The sequence below is a fragment of the Colias eurytheme genome, chromosome 6 (genome assembly GCF_061535395.1).
Source record: "Colias eurytheme isolate Ceu_HAF_F1 chromosome 6, ilColEury1 Martin Lab GWU primary, whole genome shotgun sequence".
Lineage (NCBI taxonomy): Eukaryota > Metazoa > Arthropoda > Insecta > Lepidoptera > Pieridae > Colias > Colias eurytheme.
In genome coordinates this window covers 3,362,209-3,380,921 of record NC_142985.1, presented here as the reverse complement: position 1 = coordinate 3,380,921, position 18,713 = coordinate 3,362,209, and the positions used below count along the sequence as shown (strand labels likewise).

Below are 18,713 nucleotides of genomic sequence, written 5' to 3'. Positions count from 1 at the left end.
AGAATTTTATATATAAGAAGATAGTGTTTATCTTTTTCCTAATTAATAATACAATTGTAGATGTGATTTGGTTACTCAAAGAGTAATTTAGAAATTTAAAACGAATTGCACACGTGCTACGAAACATTTAAAAAGCACAACACTAGAGTTTAATACACACTTCATACGACTTGAATTGTACTGCCCACCATACACTAAAGTGCAGTAACAGCAAAATCACGATTTCGAGTAAAACGCATTTAAAGTTAAGAATTGATTTTAAAAAATCAACAGAATGATAAGCAAAAAAATTTGAATGCAGAAAGGTTGTAAAGGCATAGGTTCACACGTTAAAGCAATAAAAAAAAATATATCTTAATAACTGAATTTATTATGGCCATTTATTCTTTTTGGTGCCTATTACTGCATAGCCTTTTTTGTAAAAAATACCATTTTAAACTTAGTAAAATGCAGCAAAAAGCCCTATTACTGCGTTTGGATCAGTTATTTTGTCAAGAAACCCAACTAACATGCAGTAAGGTCAAAAAAATACTGCATTTTAGTTAGTTTTTTAAGAAAAAAGTGTTCAATTTACTAGTGCAGTAAGAAAAATAGCTAGTTCACAGTTGCAGTATTTAAAACATTAACTGCACTTTAGCTAGGAATAATCATATCTGTGTCATTATGCTATCCAAACTAATCTGCAGTAATGCTGTATTTTACTGCGTGTTAGTCAGTTTATAATGATAAAAGAATGTTAAGTATTCACAACTAAAATGCGACAAGCTTTGATTTTACTGCATTTTAGTTGGGAGTTCGTGACAATAAATTGTATTTTCTTAATTTGCAGTAAAAATAGCTTGTATGGCGGTAAATTTTACTGCGTATTAATTTTTTTTTTTAATTTTTTTCCAGAAATATAAAACTATCTAAAGAACTGTAAAATTATATTGCTTACTGCATTTTAGTTATGAAACCTTAAAATTTAATCTGCAGTATAATTTATACTGTATTTTAGTTGGGAAATCACGCCAAATTGTTAATTTTTTTCGTTTGCAGTAAGTGAAAACTGTTAAATAAAAACCATTCTTATAGTCTTAGAAATAAGTAAGTTAATTCAATAGAAAGCTTAAGAAACCCGCTTTCAGAATCACTAATAAAACGAAAAATCACAAAAGGGCTGTTACTGCTCTTTAGTCTCTGGTGGGCAGTGTAGCCCCGTTGAGAAATCTATGAACAAAACAAACTAACCTTACGTTTAGGATTACATTTGCTATGTTAAAGGGATATTGCAGTAACTTCTGCTTATTAAGCGAGTTAATCCATCAGTGTCGTGAGTACTATCCGATTATTTATACATTCCTACTAATCTTAACAAAACCAGGTTTTCCGAGAAACTTTTCTGATTTATTGTTCCGTGTGTTTTATTGCGAATATTTCGTTAAGGACTGTTTTGTTTTGACTGTATGTGCTTATGAGTATTGTGTCTAGTGGCCTACGCTTTTTTGCAATTTCGTATGGAAAATAGATGTTATTGATGGGCGACTTTCAAGAATTATAGCACACATTGTTTTATACACTTGTTTCTTTCTGTACTAAAGTCTTAATATTATGAAACATACGGCTTAAAACATTCCTTATACAAATTAACTTGCAGTAATGTTCAATCAGAATAAATAAATACATGTGTTGATATAAATTTTTCATTTCATAGCTCAGAATTTAAACATTACGCACGATATCCGAATATTCTATGTAAAATAAAGTTATATAATTAGTCGCAATTTATCAGAGTAGCAGAGTAAATATCAATGTCATCTGTTTCATTACAAATTCAAACTGTAAGTTTATAAAGGCGGAGTAATTTCATTAGTGCCATGCGAACAGGCCTAATGCGCGGAAGCGTCGCTCCCCTGAGATAAACTCAATTAATTCGCTTTATAAGTCTTCGTCGATGAAAGCCTTTCAATTTTTAACACATTTACACGACGGAAGGGCACTCCACTGTATACCTGATTTTTGAAACTCAATTATTTATTATGTACTAGCTGTTGCCCGCGATTACGTCGTTTTTCGTTATTCGTCGTTTAAAAAAAATACGTGACACTTTATTTTTGAATGTTCTTAATTGTCTCTTATAAAATTTAACTATTTATTATGTATAGAGAGCTCAATTTTCTTTGCCTATAGTATAGTGTATACCTTCCTATTCAAAATTTATGTAAAACGTTAGGTAGGTATATAAATGGACAATACTGTTAAAAGATCGTTAAGCGAGTCGTTCTTCTAAAATAATGTAGTTATGTACTTATGTAGGTATTGACTGAACAAAAACTACCATGCTTTTATCCGGTACCAAAAGTTTAGTCAGTGCAATGGTTTGTATTCGATTGAGAGAGCTTGGTTTGGAATATCATATAATAACATCACAGTTTGTATATTCGTCATAGTACAGATAGACTAAAAAATATATTTCCTCATTCAATTTTTTCTCGTTGAACTTGCAGTTTACCGATAATCGTTCAAGGTGCAAGCCTTGCGGTATAAAGCAAGTTCACACTCTGCAAGGGTTTAAAGTGCGCATGACACACGTAACTTGTTGGCGCTGCGAGTATCCGAACACGGCAGTGCGGCGTGGTGTCGCGGTCGCCCGACGCGTATCCACGCTTTCCCGCGTTTTCAGTTGACAATCCCGCGAACGTTCGAGGTTTGAAATTGGAATTCAGATTTTTTTTCATTTTATCTGTGTTCAATTTTGTTTTATTTTTGTAGCATTAATTTTTAACTGTTTATTAAATTATTTTCACTTGTATAATTATTATTTTGAAATATTTCATTTTGTATATAAATATTTTTTTATTCTGTTTCTCACAAAGTTCTTGTGTTATCTGCACTTAGAAAACTTTTCGCGCGCTCCCATTCAAATATGGATGCAACATAGTTGCGAATTGCAGAGCTTGTGAAAATGAACTGTAAAGTGAAATTGAAAATGATAGAACAGTGAGTTATTAGTAATGGCGTGTAAAAGACTGATCTTCGTTTGGGCGGTCTGGCTCGCGTTGCCCCTGGCAACGGGCCATCTCAACGTGCTTATCAGTCAAGCTGAAGTTATGAAACTTTTAGGTAAGTAAAACAAATTACCATAATCATGATGTATTTTCTTTTAAGGAAATATACAGCGTATTTTAGTACAAGATAAGCTCGTTTTTAGATTCATTTTTTTTATGTTAAACAGAGAAATGTACATATTTTGTATATATTTTGATATTACTTATACATATTCAAAAGTACTTTTAAGGCATAGAAAATTATACATTAATATTACTTTCATTATTCAACGTATTTGAAAGTAATCTAGAATAAATTAAAATCTCATTAACGTATAATAATGTGTACTATTTATAGCATAGGCTTAATAAACATGTTAGGCCTACAAAATATACATCAATCTTTTACGGTATCATAATCCTAAGTGACAGGCAAGGTCATTAGTTCATTTGTGTTATCAACAAAGCCTCAATGTACTGCGATAGTATATTATTTGGAAATAAGCAAAATCATGATGTTTTGCTTCAATTTAGGTTTATAGTTAACTAGCTTTCCGCCCGCGACTTCTCCTGTTTTGTTTAAAAATTTAAAACCACTATAGTTTTCTAATAAAAAAACTGCATCCGATCCGTGGTGTATGTAAAGGTGTTGTTTTATACTATAATAGGTATAGTGATTAGTAACTATAAAAGGCATTATAATTATCATAATATCAATAAAATCACCGATTATTTATTTAGTAGGTAATAAAGTTTAGTTTATTGAACAACTACCTCTACGTTTTTAAAGTTTTTCAGTCGGTAAGGGTACGATTTCTAAGCTACAATTTATAATTTTATTAAAGAGCTCTATTGCACGCCTCATAAGCGAAGCGTTGAGGTGGGTACTACTGTCACTTCGCGCAAAACATCTGATTTTTCAAACTTAAAATGTCTTTATGTATCATACATTGCACTTGTAAGATAATACATACACACACATATTAAGAAAAAACACTATTTTTAACGTTCATGATATTTTTGATGTCATTTTTGTTATTTAAACTAGTTAAAAAACAGTTTAAAAAAGTTCTGTCTTGGACGTCCGTGTGTCTGTATGTGCGGATCCTTTTTCTTGTTAACACGATAGCGACCGAAATACTTTACTAATCGAGTCTTTTTTTTTCTCTGACGCTTGAGTATGCTCAGGAATAGAACCCTTTCATTTTTCAGGGTCTGATTCGATGTGGTTTAATTGTTATTAAATAAACAAAAATAATAATTAATAAATATTTATTAAAAAAAATTATGAGGCGTGCACTTTTGGATTTTCCAAATTATTACTTTTTATTTCGCATTTGATTTGTCTTGTGTGGTACATAGATTAAATATTGCGGCTTTTGAGTCATATGTAACGGAAAGTCTTAGGTTAATTTATCTTGAAGAAATGTCCCCTTTAAGGTTATTTTAGTTAGGTAATAATACTAGTAGAGAATGTAGCTAATTGTTTAATTGCTACTGGTTTCTTTGATCATTTATATCATCTACTATAATATGTTTTATAGAATTTTCTTTATTTTAAATCGATTAGTTATCTTACTATCTTAATAGGTATGTATTTTTTGTTACTCAAATTTGTATAATATTATGCATTAGCGATAATATCCAAGTCAAAATTAAAGCTAAAAATGAATGAAAAAGTCAGTCAAACATCCCAAGCATTTCCTTGTGCTAGTTTTTCCGATTTCTCTAGAGAATGGCTGATTTTTCTGGGTCAAAACGAACCGATGCGAAATGTCTTCAAAATCCATTACAGTTGTTTTTACGTGAATTCTGAGCGCATAATACAAGGGACTAATATTATTAAGGAAACCATCTTTGGAATATATACTACTACTGATTATATAAAATATCCTAAAAATGTATTTGGTTATTATTTTATTGGATAAATGGCCCATGAAGGTTCTCTTACTTATAGCGTAGCTTGACTTGATAATAAAGGCTATGGGTAATTGACGCATTAATTAATATGAATTGATATTTTGTTAATATGGTTGGAAGTTATAGATTATTGGGGTTGAATTGAGAATGTACTGTTGTTGTGTTGACTTTTTTGCATCCTTAATAATAATATCGAAAAAAAATATCTTAAAATATATAATTTGGCTGAAAACTGTATTGAAAAAACTATATTCATAGGTATTCTATTAATTATGACCACCTTCTTTATAGAGTGGTTAACGCGTGGGCTTAGAATTGTAAGGTATGTTTGATTCCCAGTGGCAATGAAGGAAATGAATGTTTCGGTCTGGCAGGTACCTATTTGTCTGCAAAGAAAAACGATCAGTTAAACTGGTGTAAAATACATATTATGCCCCATACCCCACTAGGGGACAAGGGACCTCACATTACTATAAATTATGTTAAAGTAAAATATTTACTATCTGTTAAAATAAAAATTTTGCGACTTCTATTTGCCATACTTAGACATGACAGACTCTCTGATCTGTAGAACATTTATGTTATAGTACCTACGTTGTAAAAGTAATCAAAATAATTAGTTCATAAATGGCTAGAAAAGTTTTTCATTTGGAACAAATTATAATAATATGTAGGTACACAAATTATGCATCAAATTGACAAAAAATCCAAATCACTCGCATGGAAACCTTGTGGTTATATCTTTGTTTACTAAAGTCCGATATCTCTGACGCTATCAAAACATCCATACAAAGACCTGTCGCCTTAACGTTGACGTCATCCCCCATTTCCGAAGATCAAAAAATGTAATTATCTACCCCTGATCTACCCTCAACCATTTATATTTGTTCTACAAATTCGACGTATTTCGTACGCAATTGGCTAGGTTTCCGTTGTACGGTATGTTTTAAAAGGGACAAATAATTGTATCAATGTTATTTCCTTATATTTTTAGGAATGTATTTTGATAATATTTTGTAATGGAAAGGAAATAAGTATTTATAGGAAAAATAATTTGGAGTCGTCATTTATTTGTTTGACAGGCAAATAAATGATGACTAAATGATAAATAAAAGAAAGAAGAAATAAAACCAAATATATTCTAAATCTAAATTTAATCAAAAAGTACAGTATAAAGTACTGTTTTCATACATGTTTAATTATAAAAGACTCACGTAAAATAAACTATTTTCATTGGTTTAAACGAAAAAGACAACCTACGACGTCCTTCATCGAAACGCAAACAAAAATCGTGTCGTGCCACAACGGGAACAGAACTATACCGCACTAGAGGTTTATTACTTAAGGGAGCACATTCGTATTGGGATCTTATTAGAGATAAAAGAAACTTGCCACTGCGCTATGCATACAAAACGTCGAGACTCATAAACCATGCTGGGGACAAATGCATGGAATAAAAATAATGGCCCGCGCATGATGGTATGACGTCGTTATGATATTCCACCGTCTACTGGGAGGAACTCGGATGTTTGTGCTGGAAAATAAGATGAGAATTATTAAGGAATTCCTGTTTTTATAGTCGTAATAGATATTCGTACAAGATATACGTTATTGCTAACTGCTTTGTTTTTTTTTTGAATTATATGTTCAATTTTTAATAACCATTGCTATGACAAAATTTCTTTGTAATTTTTGTGTACGAAAATGTCTTCAATCTTACGACTTTAAATACAATATTATGAAATAAGAACACTTCAGAAGTGTATTTATAAAGAAAATGAATAAAACTTCTTGAAATAAGTTCATTAGCGATCTATTTGGTTTGCATAAAGAAGGTCGTTATGAGGCCGTTTCCAACGCTCTCTGTGGAATTATAACTTCATTTTACATTTATTACACGATTCTAATTAATATTTTCAATGCTTAATCATTAGTCAAATATCTTCTTCATATTACATTCTTATCATTAACGCTATCAAAAGCGGACGAATTTAAAAATGATATTCAAGAATTATTTCGCATTTATATTAAAGGCAGTAACAAAGAGCTAACACAAATAACCTAAACGTTGACATAAAAACTTCATCAGTGTCTAAATGAATAAATCATACAAACGACAAATAACTGTCGTATGTGTCAAAAATAATAGACTTAAGCGACATCTGTCGGCTTGGGGATTAATGACAGTTCAAACATCAATTGGGCGCAGTATGGGCACAGTCTTATCGGGTGGGTGCAGGGAGGGTTCATCCCTGCATGTGAGATAATTGTGCTTTTTGTATTGTACTAGCATATTGGGTTTGCTCTACCGTAAGTTATTCAGTTTGCTATTTTACGAGTCAATATTCGACGCTTATGGTATGTGATTTATAATTTGGCTATTCGTCAATATAGAAGCAGGATGCTTATGTGAAGGAATATTATGTTTTTGTACGAAGACGATATAATATCTACTTTGTAGATAATATTATTAATTAACTTAATATGCAGCAATTGTTTATTATAAAAAAATAGACAGGTAGAGTTAATGTGAATTGATATTCCGAATAATTTAGTAGTGTATGGAATAACATCTGAACTTTAGTACCCAAGAAAATTACATACCATAAATAAATAGCAATAACAACTCTATTATAGTATTTCGTTAAAATATTGTACAACAACAAGACGCCAAGGCAAATGACCCACTTGTTGCCGCTAGAACATTACTGCTTCCTGCGGTGAAAGCCTTATTGAGGGCAATATCAATAAAACTATGAACTTCATGGCAGTCGCCGGTCAATACTTTATGTATCTACGGATATTTATGGTTCGTCTTACTTTACTATTTACGAATTTGTGAAATATGTCTGTATTTTACGCTATGGACGTAAATGTAAAGCTATTTTAGACTATGAAAATCTAAAAGCGTTTTCGAAGTATTATTTTTTTTATAAGTAAGTAAGTACTAATATTATAATATTTTATGCTTGAAAATACAGTTGAACTAGTGTTGTTATATTTTATGATTTACTCAGCTAGTTTTATAATATGTATTGATTTCGGTACGGTGTGGTTTTGAACACTGCATGTTATACGTAGCTGCGGTTATGTATTGGTAATATTATATCTCTACTACTAGATAATTTGTTTTTATTTTAAAACAACGATCTATATTGAGTGATTCCTTCATTTTCAATGAAGAACATACCTTACCGTACCGATTATATCTATGAGGCCTTGTAAAAAATTTATATTCGACTTTCTGACTGATGAATATTCACTGTCTTGAAATTAATGGTAACTAGGTATCTGTTCTTGTACCATATTGGTATTAAAGCGATGATGTTGATGGAATATTATACAATAGGTACGACTAAAAATAAATAAATAATTTATTAACTACACACAGTAACGAAAAAATATTATACAAAAATAACAGCATAAAACACAATTAATAAAAGGAATATTTTGACAGCAAACGTATTGAATTGCCTTATAATTGGACATAGGTGTCCATATTTTTAAAGAGGACAGAATAAAATGTCATGTAAAGTGATGAAGAGGGTGCGTACTCAATACAAATTGGTTTGGTAGTCGAGTTAATTATACCAGCTATGATTAGTTGGGTTTCATATTTTGACAGTTTAAAATTATTTCGGCTGGCAATTTAATAAGTGCATGGTATTATTTTTAATCTGTTGGTATGTTGGAATGTTTGAGGGGTATTCCTACTAATTACCTTGTGGATACGAATTGACACTGTCATTTGTTTGTGATGTTATTAATTGTAAAATGATGAAAAGTGGAAACGTTTACAGCTCTGTTCCAATTATATAAATCACTTCATATGTGTTTAAATAGGTTTAAAAGAATTTTTAACACTGACTTTATACATGATGATCTTCAGGTATAACTAATAATATATTGGAACAAGCCATAATATGTCAATAAACATTAATTACTCGTATTTGATATCACAATTAGACCCTCGCACATCTTGCCCTGCGTAGATCGTAACTCATAATTTAATAACAATAATTCAAACGTACATAATTCACAAGTACATTAATCAGTCGAACAGCCGATAATATCTCCCCACGGTGCTTCGTTAGCGGAATGGCTTCATGAAATATATCATGGGTTTATCATTTTTGGCCCAATTTACCTTTGCTACCACTGGGAGCAGTTTGATTCTGCGTTGAGTTGATGTTATGTTTCGGTTTTGAAAAATCTCTTCGATAATGGATGTAACAAAAAATGTAAAAATTTTACTAGTTTATCTTCTGCTTTGCATCTATCGGTTGTATAGCAATAGGTAGATATTATACAGGGTGTCCCAAAAAGTAGTGATGAACGGAAGCTGGGAGGTAGAGGACCTAGAGAGCTATCCGAATCACCCCCATGTATGTTATGCGATTTTTCGTATTTTCGGAGTTATGACATTTTTTTCAATTTTTCATCTATCGCTGAGTACGATGAGATTTTTATTTATGGTGACGTGACTTATTGCGCTAGATGCTTGATTTTTTTTTGTGTGGTAAGCTGAAAGATAGGCCAATTCAGTATGGTAACATTTACTATCGTTAGATCTTCGAATGGAATAAAAAAAGAATTAAATGCCAAGAAAGATAAAATTACCCAGTATGTTCACAACTTCAAGGGCCCATAAAAAAATAAAATCACATAAAAAAAGTTTTCCATTTGGCTTTTAATAACTCGCTCTATCTATCAGGTAGCTACCCTAAAAATTTCATTTTATTATTCAGAAGGCTTCAATCGAAAAATTGAAATCTAAATGTGGTAAGTGCAAAAATTTTATTAACATGATGATCATTAAAACCAAATTAAAACCCATAAATAGGTGTTTAATTACCAGAAATTTTTAAAATAACCCCGCTGTTGCTCAATGCAAGTGCGACATCACCGTAAAAAGTTGTCTTTTAAATGTCTGAATGCCCTTTTATCATTTTTAATGGTTTCTTCTGCTACTATGAATTTCCGGGTTATTTCGTCCAAATTGTAGCATTCTCTCAAGTAGCCGAGGTCTTTTTAGTATCCCCATTGAAACAAATCAATGGGGTTTAGGTCGAGGGACCGTGCAGGCCAGGCTTTAAGGCAGGCGTCACCAGCGCATGCGCAGGCTGCAACGACCAATCCATCTTTCAGGGTATCTTTGCCCTTTAGCCTGGCCTCGACGGTCCCCGGACATAAACCCTATTGATTTTTTTCCGTGGGGATACTACAAAGACGAGAGACTGCCACAATTTGAACGAAATAACCTGGAAATTCATAGTAGCAGAAGAAACCATTAAAAATGATAAAAGGGCATTCAGACATTTAAAAGACAACTTTTTACGGTGATGTCGCACTTGCACTGAGCAATAGCGGGGTCATTTTAAAAATTTCTGGTAATTAAACACCTTGTTATTGGTTTTAATTTGTTTTTATTAATCATCATGTTAATTCAATTTTTGCACTTACCTCATTTAGATTTCAATTTTTCGATTGAAGCCTTCTGAATAATAAAATGAAATTTTCAGGGTAGCTACCTGATAGATAGAGCAAGTTTTTAAAAGCCAAATGGAAAACTTTTTTTATGTGATTTTATTTTTTTACGGGCCCTTGAAGTGGAGAACATACTGGGTAATTTTATCTTTCTTGGCATTTTAATTCTTTTTTTTATTCCATTCAAAGATCTAACGATAGTAAATGTTACCATACTGAATTGGCCTATCTTTCAGCTTAGCACACAAAAAAAACAAGCACCTTCCGCAATAATTGACGTCACCATGAATGAAAATATCACCGTACTCGGCGATAGGTGAAAAATTGAAAAAAACGTCATAACTCCGAAAATACGAAAAATCGCATGACATACATGGGGGTGATTCGGATAGCCCTTTAGGTCCTCTACCTCCCAGCTTCCGTTCATCACTACTTTTTGGGACACCCTGTATAGGATTTACTTCAGAAATACCAATATGTTCATATTTAAATAACAAAGCTGAAGTATGGTTTGTGTGAAATTGGATCGTATTCAAAACGTTAATAGAGTCATTTGACTCAATGTTAGCGAAATTTTTTCTTATGATAAAAATGTTACTTCAATTTCGTCGCAAACTCCACAGACCTTATTTCCATGAAAAATCTAGAAGCTTCGCTAAATGTTTTAGAAACTTGTACTTATTAAATATTAAAATGTGTAAGTACACACTCTAGGGATTCTGAAATTTCTCACTAACTTCAAAACGTGCTGATGAAAGAGTTTTCTGTTTGAAAATGTTTTCATGCTCCAAAATTTTAGTAATTCCGTATTAAATGTTACAAAATTGTACAGAGGATCGTTTTCAAACATGGAAAGTGCAAGGTTGTGTTGCAAATACATTAGGAAGATAATATTAAAAACGTCATAGTTTTAGATTTTCCTTTCCTCGAAATGGCTCTGTAAAATTATAGTAAATCCTGAAATGAAATTGATAAATAAATAAAGTTCCAAATAATGATATACCAACATAAACAATTATGAAGCTACTAGATGTGCCGCGCGGGTTTACCCGTTTCATAGCTTATGTGTTATCTTGGTAGGTACAAAATCACCATCAGGGGGATGAATTTAAATTTTATACAATTACTGAACACATTATGATATATGGAATTATCGGTTAACCTTTTTTACAATTTTTATACTTTACTAATCTTTTAGGTTCTTTATTGATAAAAATAGCGTGTGTACATGTTATTTGAAGCGAATGTTCGTCGCGTATGCGTAACAACGTAAAGTGCATGGGCGTGACAGAGTTATGGCTTGTTTACTTTACACACGTTATATTACATTGTTTTCAAATAACGCTTAAATTTAAGATCTATTTCATTATGAAAGCTTTTTAATATGGAGTTTTGTTTATCAGCGTGTTGTATGAACTTGAAATATTATTTTAAGCTTTAATAACGTTTTCTGTGAATATAAAAAAATGTCCTGAAATGCATGTTATAATATGCGAAAGTGTATCCGATTATTTTTTTAATAATTGTTATTTATTAATCTAATATAAACTATATTTATTTTATCTTAATTCTTAGCGTTCGAAATTAGAAATTCCTTGGTTTCCATTTAGTCTATCCTACTATTTTTAATCTGAAAATTTTACGGACAATTGTCTTCCTTATACATAGGCTCAAAAGGCGCATCAGGCTTAACAGGAAACTTCTTACTAAAATTCCTTAAATTCATATCTTCTACAAACTATAAACGTCAAATATTGATTAAGTTTAAAGGTTCAATAGACGTTATATCTCCTGCATACTACTATATCGTACTAAGCTGTATGTATCTATATAGACTGGGGTAGAAGCCTTTGAAAATAATGAAAAGACAAAAAAAATCGCAGTCGGATGAAACCCATTAGAAAAGGAGGGGAATATGATAAAAATGTAAGGAAAAATAAATTACGGTCAATCCGAGTTCGGGAAGCGGGAGGGGGGAGCTTTTAAGAGAAAAAAATGTTTTCTCTCGATTTCCGACAAAACTACAAGTCCTATAGAAAAAAGTTCAATGGCAAAGTTGTAGGTAATCAAAAGTTCTACAACTTTTGTATTCACAATTTTTTCACATAACCTAAAAATTTAGGTGAAAAATTCAAAAAACCAAGTTTTTGGTCTTTTATTTCTATCTACTTCAAAATTTATTTTTTTTCTACGAAATTTGGTGGAAACTTACTTTATTATGTCCCAAATACACTGTAATTTATTTGATTGAAAATATTTATTTTTTCGCCTTATTTTGAATTAATACCAAAAAAACAACCTAATTTTCAATCGAAAAGTCACCCGTCAAAATATCAGCTTTTTTCAAAGACTTGGGGTGCCTTTTATTCATTGAAATCTCTACTTTCATATGGTGTAAAAAAAATAAACACCACCATAGTAAATGTTCTCAGGAAATGCATACAAACAGTCTGAAAATTAGCTTTTACTAAATCAGGCACACTTCTTGAACTCTATATCTTCTCTTGTATCGGCTTTTCGGTAATATTTCAAAAGAAAAATAATTATCTGTTCTAAGTTTAATATTTTACAGCATATTCAAAAGCAAAATGATGTCGATAAAAACATTTCAGGTAGTTCGAGAAGTGTGCCTGATTTAGTAAAAGCTAATTTTCAGACTGTTTGTATGCATTTCCTGAGAACATTTACTATGGTGGTGTTTATTTTTTTTACACCATATGAAAGTAGAGATTTCAATGAATAAAAGGCACCCCAAGTTTTTGAAAAAAGCTGATATTTTGACGGGTGACTTTTCCATTGAAAATTAGGTTGTTTTTTTGGTATTAATTCAAAATAAGGCGAAAAAATAAATATTTTCAATCAAATAAATTACAGTGTATTTGGGACATAATAAAGTAAGTTTCCACCAAATTTCGTAGAAAAAAAATAAATTTTGAAGTAGATAGAAATAAAAGACCAAAAACTTGGTTTTTTGAATTTTTCACCTAAATTTTTAGGTTATGTGAAAAAATTGTGAATACAAAAGTTGTAGAACTTTTAATTACCTACAACTTTGCCATTGAACTTTTTTCTATAGGACTTGTAGTTTTGTCGGAAATCGAGAGAAACCATTTTTTTCTCTTAAAAGCCCGCTTCCCGAACTCGGATTGACCGTAATTTATTTTTCCTTACATTTTTATCGTATTCCCCTTCTTTTCTAATGGGTTTCATCCGACTGCGATTTTTTTTTGTTTCAAAAATTATCTACTCTAGTGTAATACTGCGATGCTATTTTACGACGTTCCTTTACGTCCATCGTGCTATGGTATTCGCCACCTTGTCATAATATTTTCTAATACCCCGATAAGTGTTATTTTATGACCGTTTTGCTATTAACGAAGAAATGGCTCTGTACTTTGTTTACTTTTCGAGTTTATTACATTTTTATTACGTTATGATGATTTAAGCTTCATTTTACTTTGAGACATAAATCTTGTAAGAGCTTTAATTAATTATGATGTTAATTATATAGACTGAAGCACTCTAAAACAAAAGGGGAAAATGTAACTAGGCAATGATATTTGATGGAATGAAGTAATGTCTTAAAGTAAAAGGTATATTTTTCTTTGCGGAAATAACAACTGAAAGAGGGAAAGCTTCGCAAACTTTCTTGGCATAACCATGAGGTAAGCAAACTTACTTTACTATTGTTTTTATAGCATTTGGGGTAGTTTAATATGCAAATGTTTTTGTTTCAATCTAATGCTATATTCCTATAGTAGAATATCCGGATAATTTAACCTTTTTGATGATAAAATAAAACTTCAATACAAACAGTGCTATACAAATAATATTGTAGGCCAATTCAATAAAAACATAATATCAAAAAGGAAATATATCCGTATTCCATTAACATAAATTATTTGACCGTGAACTAATGTCATTGTTATCCCCAAAGAGGATCCTCTGTGATGAAATTAATCGGAAATATCGTGGTATCCATATTGGCAAGATTATACGCTTCTTGATTTCGGTCAATGTGAGGTCGGATAGCTGTTTCGTAACCTTTCGATAATGCTATTATTATTTAGTTTGCTCCTTATTGTGTATTACGATATAATATGCCCTTAGACGTTGAAAGGAAGTGAAGAATATGCTATAATTTTTGTATAGGAACGAACTTATAAGGTATATGAGGGAAGGTGACAATGGTCAAATTTATAATGCAAAAGTGGCTGCACTGTTTCTAGAAACTTTTTTAACCTACAATAATATTCTATAGAATAAGACCTACTTTATTCTATAGAATTATAAATAATAAAAAACAATGATAGCTACCATTTATTTAGCAAAAATCTCTAATACACTTATATTCAACGAAATTCAAAAACAGCGTCGTTTAATTATTACCCATATTTCAAAGAACAAAAAACGCATAGACGCGACACTAATAATGTTTTCGCTCAGTCACAAGATTTGACTAATAGCGCTCTTGTCGGAAACACTCCGTGGTTCCCACGGGCGCTTCGGGAACACCAATTTCATGTGGTTTTGTCGCTTCTACGTCTCTTCGAGGAAATTATAGAGTACTTAAAACTTCTGAATCGATTTAATTTTTGGACTAATAAATGAGTTTTAGTAGTGACGAGGGATTTAGACTTTTTTAGAGAAATATTTATTGAATATTCATCGTTCAATTTTATCAGAAGAATATACATATATACCTATAGAACCTTAATATTGTATTATAATATATTACCTACTACTATACGAACCTTTTTTTGGTTTTCCTGATAATAAGCCTGATGTAAACAAAATCTTTGTACACCGTGATGAAAAAAGATTCAATCAAGAAGTTTTTTCCTACTTAAAGCTTTTTTTTTAAGCAAGAATATCTTCGGATCACAGTAATTAATATTAATTCCATACAATTACAGTTTACAACTTACGTAGCACAATGATCCGAAAAACCTAATTCATAAACGTAATTACTTATACAAATTAAATGCGTAAAGAAACTCATGAGTCACTTTATAAAATGAAGGCATTATATTAGCACAAATTTTACCGTGAAAAAACATTCAAAGGACTGTCGGCCACAGCCTTACTTGCTGACACCTTTGACAGGCTTTCTTAATATTTCATGTTTATGTATACTTTTTATGGCATGAATTGATCCTGTGAAATTCAGCTAAATTACTTTCCTCTACATTTGAATATGCATGAATGAATGAGCTCTTCTTGTATAAAGTGAAATGTATTCGTAATATGTATATAGGACGGTATTGAAGAGTAGTTCAATAGTACCTATATTTTGTAATTTACAAGTAAATCTGGAGAAAAGAGAGTCTTGTCAGTATATTGTGTTTGAAGCATTATATTGTTAAAATACATTTCGGCTACGTATTCTTATCACGCATTGAAATAATTAATTGATTGTATCTGAGTCCGATTATTGAACCTATATTTCTCTGTAAGTGAACATACTTATATTGCTGCTAATAATTTTTACAAGTGCAAAAACAAGAAGGCAATTTACTGTTTAAAATCAAACACAATGTCATCTTTTGTAGGGTTTAAGTCGGTTAACGAGCACGCAAGTCCATGTTTTTATTGGATTTATTTTTAAAGCTACATAATATACATTCATAGACAGCTAAACTACATATTCAGAGAGTTTTATGCAAATAATGCGGACATTGTCGTTAAGCATCACTTTGACTTTTATTCTGAACTAGAGGTCCGCCCCGGCTTCGCCCGTGGTACATATTTCTCAATAAAAGGTAGCCTATGTCCTTTCTCGGGTACCAAAATATCTCCATACCAAATTTCATGCAAATTGGTTCAGTTGTTTAGGCGTGATTGAGTAACAGACAGACAGATAGAGCTACTTTCGCATTTATAATATAAGTATGGATTCTTGTATAATTTGAAATTTTTACTGTTTAAAATATAATCATAATACGTTATTTTTAAAAGTATAAATTAACATTCGCAAATATTATATTATGTTTTTGTGAATGTTAGTGAATGTATAAATATTGTATCATAATTTCTATTCATTAGAATTTTTATAAAAATAATAATATAATGATGGTCTCAAAGAATTCAAATTGTATTAAGTAACTTAATTAAGAAAATAATGAAGAAAAACTTATCAAAGGGTTTTTTCCTCCGGCAATAATTTAAAATTTTAACGAGCACCGTTAAAATTTCGTGGGCTTGAAAGAATTCTTTTTCACACTGTGAACCATATTTTTTAAATTTGACCCATTTTAACTCGTGTATAGTAATGCTAATGAGGTATTTGAATTAAAAATTAAAAAGTAGAGTATGTTATAATAAATAAATTGCATAATACTAAAAAAATTTAAATTCAGTCCAAAACTCTAAATTAAAAAAAAAAAATACTTTATATTCTACTTAATTATCTGGATTTAATTACTTTTGACCAATTCAAATAAAAGATATGAACTGAAGACTGAAAGATATGAACTTAATTCAGAAGAACGAACAAAGACGGTTCCATTGAAAAGTTTATATAATGTTGTGAAATACACCTTAGATTGGCAAAACAGGCAACTGGTAGTAATTTTCAATTACCTTGTACCAAGAAGATACGGAATAAGGATTTCCGAAAATGAGGTCAAACGTAAATTAAAATTTATTACGATGATAACAGAAGTTAAGCAAGATGGTGTATAAATCTTCCTCAGTACGCTTTCTCATTGAATAAAATTTTATTTCAATTATTTTTTGGTACGGATTACGAGAATATTAAACAATGAATACATAATGTTGAGTAAAACACAATACACAGGAAAAATGTCTTAAATGTAGGTTATTATTATCTGAAAATAACTTTCAGAAAGGCACATAACACAGATATCATAGAGAAATGATGAAATAAAGTATTTCATTTTATTGAAATATTATTCAAAACGAGAATGAATACTTAATATTCCCCTAAATTGCTCGAATACGCCAAAATTGTAGACTTTACGCGCCGTATCTTTCCCAGACTCATAATATACAGGCCCCTAACAAGATAAGCCACAAAAAGACATTCAAACCAGTAGGCATTCGCGTGTTAACCAAACAAAGAGACAATAAATACACCTTTATCGCAATTTAATAAATGTTCCTGCAACGAGAATATATTCAAAGCTTTATGTTTATGGATTTAACAAGTAATCTATACTAATATTATAAAACTGAAGAGTATTGTTTGTTTGTTTGAACGCGCTAATCTCAGGAACTTATGGTCCAATTTGAAAATTTTTTTCGGTGGTAGATTGTCCGTTTACCGAGGAAGGTTATAGGCTATATATCATCACCCTGAGACCAACAGGAGCGGACCAATGCTGGTGAAACCGCGGGGCACAGCTAGTGTTGTAATATCCGACGAATCTTTTAGTCAAGGCTCTGTTTAATGTTTATAAATAAACTCTTGTTACGAATATTCACAATACTCTGTTACATCGTATTTCATTACGAACTTCATTCACAATGATTTATTGTTGAACGAAAAGTTGGAATATATTTTAAGACCATCATATTGTAACACATTTTTCAAAGAAATAATCATAATAAGATTCTGTTTTATTTTTGGTTGACTATTATGTGAATATTTTATCATTTCCTCTACAAAATTAGTCTTGTCTTACAACTGTAAAATAGATAAATTTAATGGAAGAAAAAGTCATAGTTTCTAGCATGTTTCTAGCCAGAAATTACACCACCAAATCAGTACTATGTCATTAACATTTAAACATAATGCCACCATCAGCGGTAATTCCCCACTAGTGGTCTAGAATGATCCAAATGACAAGCGTAATGCAGTCGTATCATTTTGTAATTACACTGCAATGGGCCATTACTGTAACTGGAGCGTAGTGTGATGGGCCGAAAAGTTTCAGATAATGTTACTGGCCAACAAAGTTATTTACTCGTATTTAGTAGGGCTTTTTAAAAGTCACCAATTTACTTGCAAAGGATCTGTATGTGGTCGTATTAATTTAAAAGTTAAATAGTATATTGAGTTGTGTGATTTTCTTTTTCTTCAACCCCCACAGATAAAGAATAGATCGAATGCCAAAGCAATTCGTCTTATGGTGCATTTTCATCATACGAGCTCATTCTAACCCCACTATGTCAAATTCCTTTAGTGTATACAGGTGTAGAGCATTCTTGTTTTTATTCCATTCAAAAAGATTATGCTTTAAATATACTGAACAACACTCAATACGAGTTTTCGTTTACACTAAAAGATCACGAAAGAATGCTCTTGCTCTAGCTCTA

The 18,713-nt window shown here is 31.1% G+C and overlaps 1 protein-coding gene across 1 annotated transcript in view; it reads left to right on the top strand.

Moving 5' to 3' along the window:
- Positions 1–2,616: 2,616 nt before the first annotated feature.
- The window catches only part of LOC149907534 (inactive tyrosine-protein kinase Dnt-like), a 37,884-nt gene continuing 21,787 nt past the window's right edge, over positions 2,617–18,713 (top strand). The window contains exons 1-2 of the mRNA XM_090102563.1: positions 2,617–2,686; positions 2,878–3,102. Of these exons, the coding sequence (XP_089958689.1) occupies positions 2,994–3,102 (109 nt within the window). The 5' untranslated portion in view covers positions 2,617–2,686; positions 2,878–2,993. The remainder of the gene's footprint in view (positions 2,687–2,877; positions 3,103–18,713) is intronic.